Below are 12,864 nucleotides of genomic sequence, written 5' to 3'. Positions count from 1 at the left end.
GGAAAGGTTTACTTTGCATCTGGCACATTGGAGAAGTAATATGGTAGTCCTTCAATGATGATTACTTCCGTTTGTCCCTTTAGTGATTGATGATCTGAGTAAAATGAAAGAACATTTAACTAATTAGTGGGCCCAAAGCTGTTGTTCCACCCTGATAGTATCCATCTTTTCACTAAGGATAACTGACCTCTAAGTTTAGGGATATTTCAGATGTTAGTTATCAGACGGAAAACTAGTAAGGAATAAATGCCCTCCTCTCTGTAACATGTGTAGCAGGAGCAGCCTGAACTCCCTAAGTCATCGTGGAATGTTTTGAAAATGGAAGGAAGGGAATGTCGTAACTCTGGATATGAGGTCCAGAATTGGGATCAGACTTTTTCTAGGATACTTTTTCAATGTGTTCGAAAACAACAGAAGTAGTTTAGAAATCTCATCTTGAGTCTGCTGAGCTATCCAAACACATGGCTTTATTTTAGGTGAGGGCCATGGGTTTTGCAGTCAAGTCAGCTGCTATTTGTATAAGCAAGACTTCATCAATATTCTTACAAAGCTCGCCCCCCTTATATAGGATGGCAGCAATTTTGCCTTAGAAAATGAGCCTACGTGACTCTAAAGGCTACAAATGAATTTTGTTAGAAGTAGGAACTGAAGAGCCTGTTAGGAAGGTAGAAGTCAATTTTGCCACATGTGGCTCAAACTATACAAGGTCTGGGTATTCCCATGTTCTCATATGCTCAATAAACATTACAATTTATCAAACGGTGACAAACTTAAAAGCCTGTGGCATTGTCCTGTTAGACCCTGAGAAAGCTTTTTAAGTGAAGATCATACTACTAAAGGTGGATATGATCCTGTGTGGTCTCAAGTTGCCCCCGATCCCACTCTTTGGGATGACATTCTCCTCCTTCCCCCTGCCTAGCCTCAGAATCATTGCATCCCGGCTCTTTCCTGCCCACCGTGGAGAATTTCCCTTTCTCAGTCTGTTCTAAACATGGCAACCAAATGTGAAAAACTTCAACATACTCCTGTCATTTTAAATGCATCGCATGCATCTCAAGCTTTGAACTACGTATCTCGTACTTCTTTTATTCAGTTAGATGTAACAACCATCTGACTTTTGACTGCTGCAGTAGACAAAACTTGGTTCTCTAGTTTTCTTCCCTTTACTGTTTCTTTTTTTCTCAGAATCTTAATGAACCTTGAAGAGACCACTGATGTGGGTGCTCCTATTTATGTAGGATAAAAGCTCAGCTCTACATCAGCCCCCAGATTTCAACTAGTTCTTTGGCAGGCAGGTCTGTGGATTAAAAATGGATGCTTCCAGTAACTTTGAGGCATTATAACATTATGAAGTGGTTTATGAGATTCCACTTAGTTTTAGTGCTATTATATTCTTAAATATCTGAACATTGACAGTCCATATGGTGCATTAGAGAACTCTTAGGGAGGTTCTAATCGCTCAAGAAAGGAAATTAATATCCAAGTGACAGCTGTAAGTCAAATGATTAAGTATCTTGAACACTTACTTTGGGGTGACTTTGTTCCATCCCCACTAACCTTGTGGCCTGATGTACTTAGACCTACTGCGATAGTAAGTGAATGTGTCTCTTATAAAAAACTGTTCTAGGGACTCCACAGATGAGGAATCTGAGGCATTAACTGGGACACAGGTCTTCTGGGCTCAGCTGAGAGCTCTCCTCCCTACAGCTGTCTGTTTTTAAAGGAATGAGGTGCTTTCATAAAAGATTCAGTCTAAAATAATTCTTTAAGGCAGCTTCAATTAAAGACTTGTCTTGGTTGCTTCTGAAAACAACGTATCACCACACCCAGAGTCAAAAACGACCAGAACACAGACTTAAAAACCAAGCCATTTAATTGTGTCTTCGAAGGTAAACAATATCTTGAGATGGATCCCAAGCCCCGAGAATGCCAGAGCTACGGGTCCAAGAAGTCCCGTGGGGTGCTATTCTCAACAGAGTCCAGAGGGGCAGACCTCAAGGTGTTCTGAGGCAGAGCACTTATGGAATTCGTGCATTCCATTTTGCAATTTTGCAGACTGCCAGAAACAGACCCCAAGAGTCTCTTGAGATGGGGAAAATTCAACTCCTGGTCTTATAGATAAAAGCAGGAAGAGTACCAAAAATGTTACGTTTATGTCTCTTCTCTTCTCTCACACAGTCTGAAGCCTGAGCTATCACATTCCCAACTTAGAGCAGCCTAAGCTGCAGTTCAGGTACAAGATTAGTCCCTCTATCCAGAGAGCTCTCATCAATACAGCGTTTGCACTTAAAGTGAAAAGAACCCTCTGGTGGCACAATGAGTTAGTTTATAAGATTTTAATTTACAAATTAAAAAGCTACATGTTTTATTTTTTATCCTTTTTCTCTTCTTTCTTTACATCACTCTTTTCCTTATCTTTCTCTTTGTCATCTTTTCTATCCTTTTTGCTGTCTTCTTTTTCCTGCCCTTCTTTCTTCTCTGCGTCCCGGTTGGCGATCTTGTTGTTGATGAGGTTGTGCAAGGCGACCACGGAACGGATCAGCGAGGCCAAATACACCACCACCATCTGGTCATTGGTCTTCAGGTAAAAGGCCTTGACAAACTCCTGCAGGCTGACATCTGGCAGCAGGTTGAAGACGTCCTGCAGCTGGTAGATGATCTGATGGTTGATGGGCAGCTTGCCTGTGGCCACTTTCTCCAGGTAGCTCCTGATATCCAGAAGCTTGGAATTGAGTCCCTTCAAACCATGGACCTGGTTTGTGATCCGCTGCGAAAGAGTGCCCACTGTAGTGTCTTTGATGTCTCTGTAGGAAGCCACAAGAAAGGGCAGGAAAATACATCAGTGTCCTGTACTATCACGCAGATTTTCACATTCTAAGGAAATACTAAGTTTGTGAGGAGGGGCAAGTTTTCCAAAGGAAAAATGTTACTTCCCCATTTTATAAAGATTTGAGTAAAACTGCCTTAATCTTGTTTTCATTTGGAGGAATATGTTTTATCTTTCTCATCACAGGGCATTTTTCAAAAGAAAAGAGAGAGCTAAAATGAAATCATTTTCACTAAAAAAACAAAAAAAAACCCCTCTACTTCAAGTTCCCTGTTCCTTAAAAGGGTGGCATTTTCTCCACCTGCATCTATATGATGTTGGGAGAAGCTTTTAAATCAGTCAGCAGTAACTTTCTGAACTGGAAGGCATCTTATTGTTTGAAAAAATCTATGATCATTTCAAGTAAGTCAGGGTTATGTAAGCAGAGGATTTAAAAATAAAACCCCAGGGCTTCCCTGGTGGCACAGTGGTTAAGAATCCGCCTGCCAATGCAGGGTATATGGGTTCGAGCCCTGGCCCAGGAAGATCCCACATGTTGCAGAGCAACTAAGCCCGTGTGCCACTACTGAGCCTGCATTCTAGAGCCGGCGAGCCACAACTACTGAGTCTGTGTGCCACAACTACTGAAGCCCACGTGCCTAGAGCCTGCGCTTCGCAACAAGAGAAGCCACGGCAGTGAGAAGCCAACGCACGGCAACGAAGAGTAGTCCCTGCTCGCCACAACGAGAGAAAGCCCACGTGCAGCAATGAAGACCCAATGCAGCCAAAAATAAATAAAAATATAAATTTAAATCAATCCATCCATCCATCCATCCCAGTCCAAGATGCAGATTCTCTGCAGAAAACTGGCTAGCTACAGTCATTGAAAAGGAGGTACACTGAAAGAGCACACGTTTGCTTTTGAATAATTCACACATCTGTTCCCGTCACAGCCAGCATTACAGCTTCCAGACAAGGTGTGCTGTCCACAAACTCATAAATCATAACTCAGGACACTTTAGAGATGACCCAGGACTAGAACCCAGGTCTCCCTATTCCTGATACAGATCTCTTCTTTACACTGAGCAGCTTCTTGGGCTGCTGGTGATTATGATGCTGTCCTAAAGTCTCACCGTAACAAGTGTTCAACTCCGACTTCCTCAGCTTCCTCTGCTCCAATTTCACTGGTCACGTGCTCAAATGTTTTTGAGGTTGGAGTTCCATCCTGGGAGAGGAGAATTAACTACAGTTATTTACTTACAAACAAATGAACAAACTGGCACATGTTCCTTTTCATGCCTTGATTCTTCTGCTTTAAGTCAAATCACTTTCATGGGTGTCATTACTGGCTTTTTCACGGCAAGGGTGGGTAAAGTTCGCTTTGAAAGCTTTCAAAGCACTGTGACTTCTAAGCTGAATTCACAGTGGTCCTGCTCAGGGACGAGATGTAGTGGGGAATCATCATTAGTTTATTTCTAAGGAAAATCTTGATATTCTCTCAAGCCTGCAGTAGAGATGAACATCAGGGAAGTCTTGATTCGGCTAAATTTTAAGGACTTATAAGCGTTCATTCTAAAATAGGCAATATTCAGAACACCTGTACTTGAGGCAAGCTCATGTCAGAAGATACAATTTTTAACCATCTGTTGTCCCTTGGGTCAAATGGTCAGAGCACCAAAGCAACGTGGTTAGAATAACTGATTTTCTGGTGACCTGAATTACTCAAGGAACCCATTAGTGGATGCGGTTTGCTGTATCACTTAGTGATTTCTTGATGGGACTTAGGAGAAACTTTTATCAGATCTAGTGCCAGAAGAGGCTGTACATCTCCTGTAAAGGCTGTAAAATGTGTGCGAGGCACAACAGCACAGCAGTGAGTGCACAGACTCTAGCCAGGCTGCTTAGGTTCAAAGCCTGGCTCTGCCATGTGTGATAAGGGAGCAGTGAGATCTTGGGAAAGTCACTTCACTTACACTAAGTGGTATAAACATTAGCTGTTGTTATTTTACCCAGGACAGTGTGAATCCTGCAAATGTCATCTTCCTCTTGGCTTTGTATGCTAGGATGGTCAGAGCCTTCAACACTTGTGCAGGACTTCGTGGCATGTCTTTTCATGTACTGATTTCCCCTGGCTTCATCTCATTATAGGACCCTTACATCCCCTCCATCCTCTTTTAAAAGATCTTGCTTCATTGGTGTGTGTGTGCGAGTGCGTGTGTGCATGTGCATGCATATGTATAAGCAGCCTCTAATTCCTTTTTGAAAGAGGCAGGGTAAAATTTAACTTATAACAACTGTATCAAGACCAGGGATGAAAGTCTTACTGCAACTAGGCAATAAATTTGGATCTAAGCTCTCTGGTAGCAAGGCAAAGAGAAACAGGAGCATAGAGCTCAGTGCAAGGAACATCTGCAGGGACCTAACTTAACAAAGCCTTTTCCAGATTTTAAAAGTGAATATATGGATAAGCATAAGGAAGAAAGACAGCCTTTAGTGTGTCCGTTCAACTTTGGAAATTCAAGGCTGAGCTCTTTGCACACCCTAAGTGCAAATATTTTACGCTCAAAACAAAACTCATGTACAATTTCACATCAAATCCTACCCTAGAATTTGAGTTCAATTTTCTTGGAAATAGAGAAAAGCTATTCTGGCAGCTCTTCATACCCAAGAAACAAGCTAACAGACCACATAGCTGGTACTGAACGCCATGGAGCTGACTATACAGGTGTCCAATCATACAGATGGGTTTTGCCATCTAGCTCCTGGCAGCTCTGACTTACTCTATTTGAAAACCTAGGATCTAGTCTATAGGGATTGGCTATAGAATAGATAGTTAATATAGTCACTATATAGGTGGGCCAACAGTGGAAACTGCATTAGATTAAGACCAAGCTCACCAGGCTCTGCATTTACTTTGCTGAGAACATCTCTGGGCAATCATTTGACTACTTTGGTCTCAATTTCATTTGTAAAAGGGGACTTTAGATTTCTATGGTCTGCTCTATTTCTAAAATTTGGTGACTCAAATTTGGGGGGAAAAAACATAATATCAAACTATTGACAGAAACCAATAACCTTTTCTTTGTTATAAAGTATTTGTTGACTTGAAAATGGGAAAAAAAAACCAAACAAACCCAATGGCCCTAAAAGTAGCAAATCTAATCTCCTAGGCTCACAGCAAGATGACTTACATCATGAACTTCTTCCACCGAAATATATGCTTCTGTGGGCAGTCCCAAGTCCTTTGGTTTTACGTCAATGATGACCAATACCTGGCAGAAAAACAAATCATAGCAAATCACCTCATACTGAGCACGTAAGGAATAACTGCAGCCATTCTGATGATTACCGAAGCTTCTTCATTCATTCAACCAGATATAAGCCAGAATTTTCAGAAAAAAAAAAAATAACTTTACATTTCAAATTATCTTATTTGCTCTGCTCTTCAACCCCATCCATTAACAAGCTGAGAGATAGTATAGTGAAGTTATCAAGCAGAAGATTAGAGTCAAGACAGCTGGCATTTTAATCCCAGCCCCATACTTAGAAGACCTTACTAACCATTCTGAACCTCAGTTTTCTCACTGTAAAGAGGATAACAATCTCATACAGTTACTGAGAGGATTAAGGAAGGTAACTTACATACCTAGCACTGAACAGATGTTTAATTTACTAAATACACTGGGTTACCGTATACTACACAAAACACTGCAAATCAACACAAGCTTATAGAGAAAAAGTGGTGAAATGATTCATTTTCCAAATCCTTCCTAGGATGCTTTCTTTTTCTTGAGTTCGCTGGCAACAAATATGAGTCAAGAGTTTTAAAGACGGAGTACACTTACTGAGTTAGGGCAGTATCTTTTCATGAGTTCATTGATGGCGATGTCATTCTTGTGTAGTTTAGGGCCTGTGTGGTACCACCCAACTATTCTTTCTCTGGCTGGGAAGGAAAAATTAGTGGCTTTGAATTGTTAAAGATCTATATATTTCCCTCAAAAAGGGTAAGAACTCCAGTAGTTATGTTCTCTAGCTTTTACAGAAATTCCAGACATCTAAACCTTGACTTAGCTATGAAATCTAAAACTCAAAAACAGGATTCTCAGAAAATAAACAGCAGGGGAAATCTAGAGATATACATATCTCAGACTAGTTTAGGAGACCAGTCATACATGAAACAACTAGAAAACAATTCCGAGGCAATATATAAACAAATTCAAGTTCATGTCACATAGATTACAACTGTGAGTGTTGTGGGAATAAGCATTTCCAAAGCAATGTGGTTGCTGAAATGAAATGAAATGAAATGAAAGCGACACATGTAACAGAGATATTTACCCTGGTGGTACTAAAGCTCTAGGGGCAGGTGGATTTTATTTCACCATTCTTTGCTTTTCTGCTGTAGAGGGCTAGCTCTCTCCCCTGAAGCCTAGGTGGTCTAGCTGGCCTTAAATTGCTACTCTAGTTTCTCATTTATTCTACCTCATTCCTCTACTACCACTAGTCTTACTTCAGTCTAGCTAAGTGAAAGGGCCTTTGACATTAAACAAAGAAAAGTGAATATTTAGAAAAGGCATTATGGGCACACATATACCTACACATACACACACACACACACACACACACAAACACACGTGCCACAATGCCACCTACCATTGACCTTCTTAAACATTCCATACATGTTTTCCAAATAATCGTGGTCTAAAAACCAGACAGAATCATCTTTGTCGTCTTCATCAAAAGGGACTAGAAAGAAAAAAACCAAAAAACAGTTTAGGGTGCTAGACAGAACTCTAAGGGTACATATCACAACTGTAGACCCCTAGGCCAGATCTGATCCATGTCTTTGGTTTGTCCAACACAGTACTAAAATTAGTTTTGAGTTGCTTTTAGTAAAGACTGGAAGATTTCACATACAAATCCAGACCTCCAGGTTCTCTGGATAAACTGGAAGACTAGCAACAACTGGCTAGAGCCAGACAGAAGCCACCCACTTTGAAAAGGACACATTCTTCAGTTTGCTAAAAGCTCCATCACTTCCAAATATTCCCGTCTGGCAAATTACATTACTGCCTGATCCTTTTAGACACTGGAGTTAGTGACTGCTAGTCTAGCAGCCATGCCAGGAATTATTTTGTTGTTCCTTATTATTGTTGCTTCAATCATAAAATATATGGATACATTCTTATAAAGATTTATGAAACAGTGTAAAAGATAAGGTCTTTATCTCCCCCTTGCCTACCCATAACCATGGTTAATAGTTTAGTACAGGGGTTGACAAACTACACCCACTGCCTATTTTAAGAGTTTTACTGCAATATAGCTATTAGTTTGTTTACATACTGTCTATAATTGCTTTCCTGCTACATGAGCAGAGCTGAGCAGTTGCAATGGAGACCGTATGGCCTGCAAGTTTTAAATATTTACTATGCAGCTCAGTGTGTAGCCTTTAGCCTCCCTTTTCTATACTTAAACAATTCTGAAATAGAATTGCTTGGTTATAATAAAAAATGGAGACCACGAAAATTTTTCTTTTTAAAAGTTAACTGACATTTTAACCATACTCAGAAAATGTAAAATTTGCCTATTTATTTTTTAAAAAACTGAGGTATAATTGACAAATTTTTCTTTTACCTGCAAAACTGTTGGATACATCGAGAACTTTCTTTTGCCACGACCCCAAAAGCACACCAACAACACGCTTCTGGTTTCCAACCTTGCCTATTCTGAATGAGAAAACAGAAGGTCAGTCTGGATGGGCACAGACAGAAGTGGGCCAACATTAAGATATCCAACAGGAAGCATCAATGGTACAGATACAATTTAGCCTATCTGGGAACTAATCCCACTAAACAAATATAATGGGTTAGTCCTTAATAATTCTAATAAATATAATGGGTAATTCGTGAACTTTGGACACTGGCAGTTTCACTGCTGACTGCAAAGAAAGACATGCTTGGAAAAAAATCTCAAACTTTATAGAAATTTAAAATTGAGAAAATGAAAACTCCCCAGATCTTAAGGTCTTAACTGTTATTTGATTGGTGTTTGAAATCACATTTAATTTTATTTTTTCCTCTGCAGCTTACCTTTCTCTTTTAAATTTTCCCCATCTTCTCTGTCCTCAAATCTTTTCAGGGATAAAGATGCTAAAGTTGAACCAGTTTTATGGTCCAGCTTGCCAACTCTTCTCTGGAACATCTATGTCAACAAGCCCCAATAGACGTTATAATTCTTTGTACCATTTAGGGGCTCAGAAAATGATTCTGACCCAGAAGCATGTGTGTGCCATTTGTGGTCTCTGAATGGCTTAATTATGCAGAAGCTGGAAGTGAGCTGGTGACTAATCATACTGGGAGGAGGGCTCAATGAACCAGAAAGACTACTTCAGAATATTTATTTCCATATCAAACCTCCTTAATGACTTTTGTCCTAAGGAACTGCAAGTGTTTCACTTATATCTCATTTCATTGGTCATCATGTAGAATTCTCCTTTAACCACTAAATCGTAACATAGCATGTTAATCGTAACATACAGAAACAATACAATTCTATGTTCAAAGCAAAGACAAAAGTCAACGTGAAATTCCTTAACGGCTGCTGGTTTCATACTGATTTAACTGTATTTATCTAAAAATATGGTTTGGCAAATTTATAAATGCTGACTATATTTAGGGTTTGGACCAAACAAAGTTAAGGATTCTGTATTCTGGTGGTTCTAATTTTTTGGGAACTCTAAGTTCAAAGGAAACTTCCACACTCATGGGCTTTTCTTTTGATCTACAAAAATCCATTTGCGTTTTAAAAAACCCTGCAATTGTCTGACACAGCAGCTTGCAGTGTCTGCCTTCACTATGCCCTTAACAAGTGTTTGCTGAATTTACTGAACAGAACTGAAAAGATGCTTGCCCTCTTAGTACCTCTAGTATCCTACGGGAGAAAAATACTAATCATTGTACAGTGGGAAAGCTTGCATATCCTGTTAGGCTAAGGGTGCTACAAAGCAATGGAACTGAACTGGGGACCCTAAACCTCACAGGAGTCTTGAGTTTGGTTTTGGCTCTGGTTGAACTGGGAGTTGTACAAAGCAAGTTGCAAGAGGATGGGCACTTAGCAACTATGACTTTACAGCAGATGCTCCCAACTGGGTCTTACAACTTTCCAAGTCAATTATCTTGTAAAATTTATGAACACGTGTAACAGGTCCAGCTGGACGAACAGCTCAAAAACAAGCAAGCGAAGGCGGAAGAAACATCTGTGGGATGTTTTCTTATTCATTAATGCCAACATCTCCAACCGGTCTCATTTTTAAAAGAAAAACGACTTTAAAACTTAAAACATCTACGTTTTAAGCTATCATCAAACCACAGTCCCACTTGGAAACTTTCACAAGTTAAATTAAAACCACAGTTCTTCCAGGGAGTCCTTCGGAGCGCTGAGAACGGAATTTCGGTGACGGCCTTCAGAGGCAAGAAGTGCGAGTCTGAAGGGCTTTCCTACCAGACACCGAGTCTTTCAGGCGAAAAGGGGCGTACGAGGTGACAGATGGGCACGAGGCCTGGGGATCAGGGCCAAGTGAAGCCTGTCCCCCATACTCTGGCATCGTACGGACTGGGTAAAAGGAACGAGAAGCCCAGTTCATGGAGTGCCGGCTGGACGGCGAGGGAGACGATGCCGGGTGACTTGGGGCTTCGTGAACGGAGTTGGTCTGGGCCCCTCGGTGACACAGGGCCGCCCCCGGTGCATCTGCGCCCCCGCGGCCGCCGCGCCATCCCCAGCGCGCCGTGACTCAGCAGCGGCGGCGCCACCGGCCCCGGTAGGACGCCCCGTGCCGCCCGCTCACCGATTGAAATGATCCACCACACTGAGCAGCACCAGGGGGTGGACCACCACCTTCTGCACCGCCAGCTCCGGCATCGCGACACACCCCGCCCGCCAGGCCCTGCTCCCCGCGACCCGCAAACACCAACGGGCAGAGCAACAACGATTCTCGGGGATCCTCAAGGCCCGGCTCCTCCTCTTCCGGTTGGGCCGCCGCCGCGCGGCTCCTTCTTCCGCTCCCAGAGTGCCTCGCGCGTCGCGCTCGGATTGTCGCTCCCGCCGCCACCTTGAGGAGGGGAAGTGCCGGGGAAGGCGGGACCCGCCTCGGGTGACTGGCTGCGGGTTTCCCAGGTCATGAAAGCTAACAGGACACTGGAGACTGATAAAGGTTGACCTCCTGGTGTTTGGCCTGTACTGTCACCCGCTGCGGCTTTTCGCCTCAGTGCCCTACTAGCTCACCTCCCCCTCCCTCCCATCTGAAGACTGGAGAAGATGCTAAGAAAAATGTAAATAGTAATAAGTAATATTTCCACCATTCAGAAAATGTTCACTTTCGCTTCTAGTCAAAATCTTCCAGAATTTCTTAGAGGGACTAACTTTAAATCTCTAGCATTAGGGCATTCCCTTAAAGTAGGTTTGGTAGTTTATCTCATCATTTTATTGTCTGGGAATTTCCCCTTAATCTTTACCATGGACACTTAGCAAATAATCAACCTGTCTATATTTTCCCACCTGTCTTTATATTACTTACCATTTAACAAGGGTTAGACGAATGCAGTTTGTGCCTAGAGTTAGATCATTCAGATTGATTTTAAAATAAAAACTTACAAAAAGATTGGCGAAAAGATGGAAAGCAATAAGGAAGTATGTTTTCATAGTTAGCTGGGAAAGAGAAAAAAGAAGACTAAAAGGGGAAATGTAGGAAAAGAGGACTTGAGCGTATTTGCGGAAGAAGGCAAATGACTTAAAATCCATGCAAGTTTAGTTTTCTGTCTGACTTTAAGTTGCCATTTCTGTAAACAAAAACAATACCTCAGCAGCGTGAATTATTTATTGTTTATCCTGTTTTTAAACACCTTCTACCTTCCCTACATCAACAGAGGATCTGAACTCTCTGAAGAATGACAAGGAGACTTTTGCTCTGAACCTTAGCCTCCTTCCAGTATAATTAGGGAGCTTTTGATACCCTTTCTGGGCGCTACCCCTCACTTTCATCTCATAAACTCTTCCTACTTTGGGGAACACTGTTTTGCATCTTCCTCATTTTAATGTGTTTGATTTGACTATGAGATGATTGCTGCTACTTACGACGATAGAACTTTTAAATTAAGGAAATGTAAGTCAGCCACATTGTGTGATGTGTTAAAGCATGCTTGCTGGTGTTTAGTGCCTCGTTCAAAGTAGATGTTCTTGTTTCATTTCTTACGTGATGCTATTCAACACAGTGTAGACATGTAACTGTTATGAAAAGACCTTGGAAGGGTTTTCCCCCCTAATTTTTAAGATCAAAGATTGATTTTGATTTTTCTTATGTGTCAGATAAGGCATAATAATTGGAGTCTAAAGGAAGCATGTTTTTGGACTAAAATATTTAGAGTATAAAGAAGACAACTTGAAATCATAAGGAGGGTATTTTTCATGTTGTCCTGTTTTTTCTTTTCCTTTTTTAATGGAACTGACTTGAAATCATAACTAATTTCGTAGCCACTATTAAGGGCTAAATTCATTCAGAGGAATGCAGAAGGAGATATAAGAAATCTACTTTCTTTTGTTCATTTAATTCTGGACTTTAAGAGGATCTGATGAGAGCATAAGGATAATATATTTTATTTTCCTTTGACTGTTTTTGTCTTTTTTTTAAAGAAAGAAATGTAATTTTAAAATTTTTATTTATTTTTTATTGAGGTATAGTTGATGTACAATATTATATAAGTTACAGGTGTACAATATAGTGATTCACAATTTTTAAAGCTTATACTCCATTTATAGTTAATATAAAATATTGGCTATATTCCCCGTGTTGTACAATATATCCTTGTAGCTTATTTTATAATAATAGTTTGTGCCTCTTAATCCCTTACCCCATGTCTTTTTAAAAAACAATTAATTTATTTTTGGCTGTGTTGGGTCTTTGTTGCTGCTTGTGGGCTTTCTTTAGTTGTGGCGAGCGGGGGCTACTCTTCGTTGCAGTGCTCGGGCTTCTCATTGCTTTGGCTTCTCTTGTGGCGGAGCATGGG

At 40.9% G+C, this 12,864-nt stretch overlaps 1 protein-coding gene across 1 annotated transcript; it reads right to left on the bottom strand.

Moving 5' to 3' along the window:
• Positions 1 to 2,321: 2,321 nt before the first annotated feature.
• Positions 2,322 to 10,846, bottom strand: PSMD7 (proteasome 26S subunit, non-ATPase 7). The gene is made up of 7 exons (XM_007449916.1): positions 10,650 to 10,846; positions 8,441 to 8,532; positions 7,460 to 7,552; positions 6,652 to 6,749; positions 5,998 to 6,078; positions 3,940 to 4,031; positions 2,322 to 2,804 (listed from the first exon to the last, which is right to left on the bottom strand). The coding sequence occupies exons 1-7, from the start codon at positions 10,721 to 10,723 to the stop codon at positions 2,366 to 2,368; spliced, it is 969 nt and encodes a 322-aa protein (XP_007449978.1). The 5' UTR covers positions 10,724 to 10,846; the 3' UTR covers positions 2,322 to 2,365.
• Between the last annotated feature and the right edge of the window lie 2,018 nt (positions 10,847 to 12,864).

This window comes from Lipotes vexillifer, unplaced genomic scaffold, assembly GCF_000442215.2.
Source record: "Lipotes vexillifer unplaced genomic scaffold, Lipotes_vexillifer_v1.1 scaffold1235, whole genome shotgun sequence".
Lineage (NCBI taxonomy): Eukaryota > Metazoa > Chordata > Mammalia > Artiodactyla > Lipotidae > Lipotes > Lipotes vexillifer.
This window is presented reverse-complemented; position numbering and strand designations above follow the sequence as displayed.

What these genes read in the sequence shown, in the direction of transcription:
- PSMD7 (XM_007449916.1), bottom strand. Translation starts at nt 10,723, where the DNA reads ATGCCGGAGCTGGCGGTGCAGAAGGTGGTGGTCCACCCCCTGGTGCTG. An exon ending in GTGGTGGATCATTTCAATCG is followed by an intron (nt 8,533 to 10,649) that starts GTGAGCGGGCGG and finishes TTTCTCATTCAG; the next exon opens with AATAGGCAAGGTTGGAAACC. An exon ending in GGAGTTGAACACTTGTTACG is followed by an intron (nt 2,805 to 3,939) that starts GTGAGACTTTAG and finishes GGCTTCCTACAG; the next exon opens with AGACATCAAAGACACTACAG.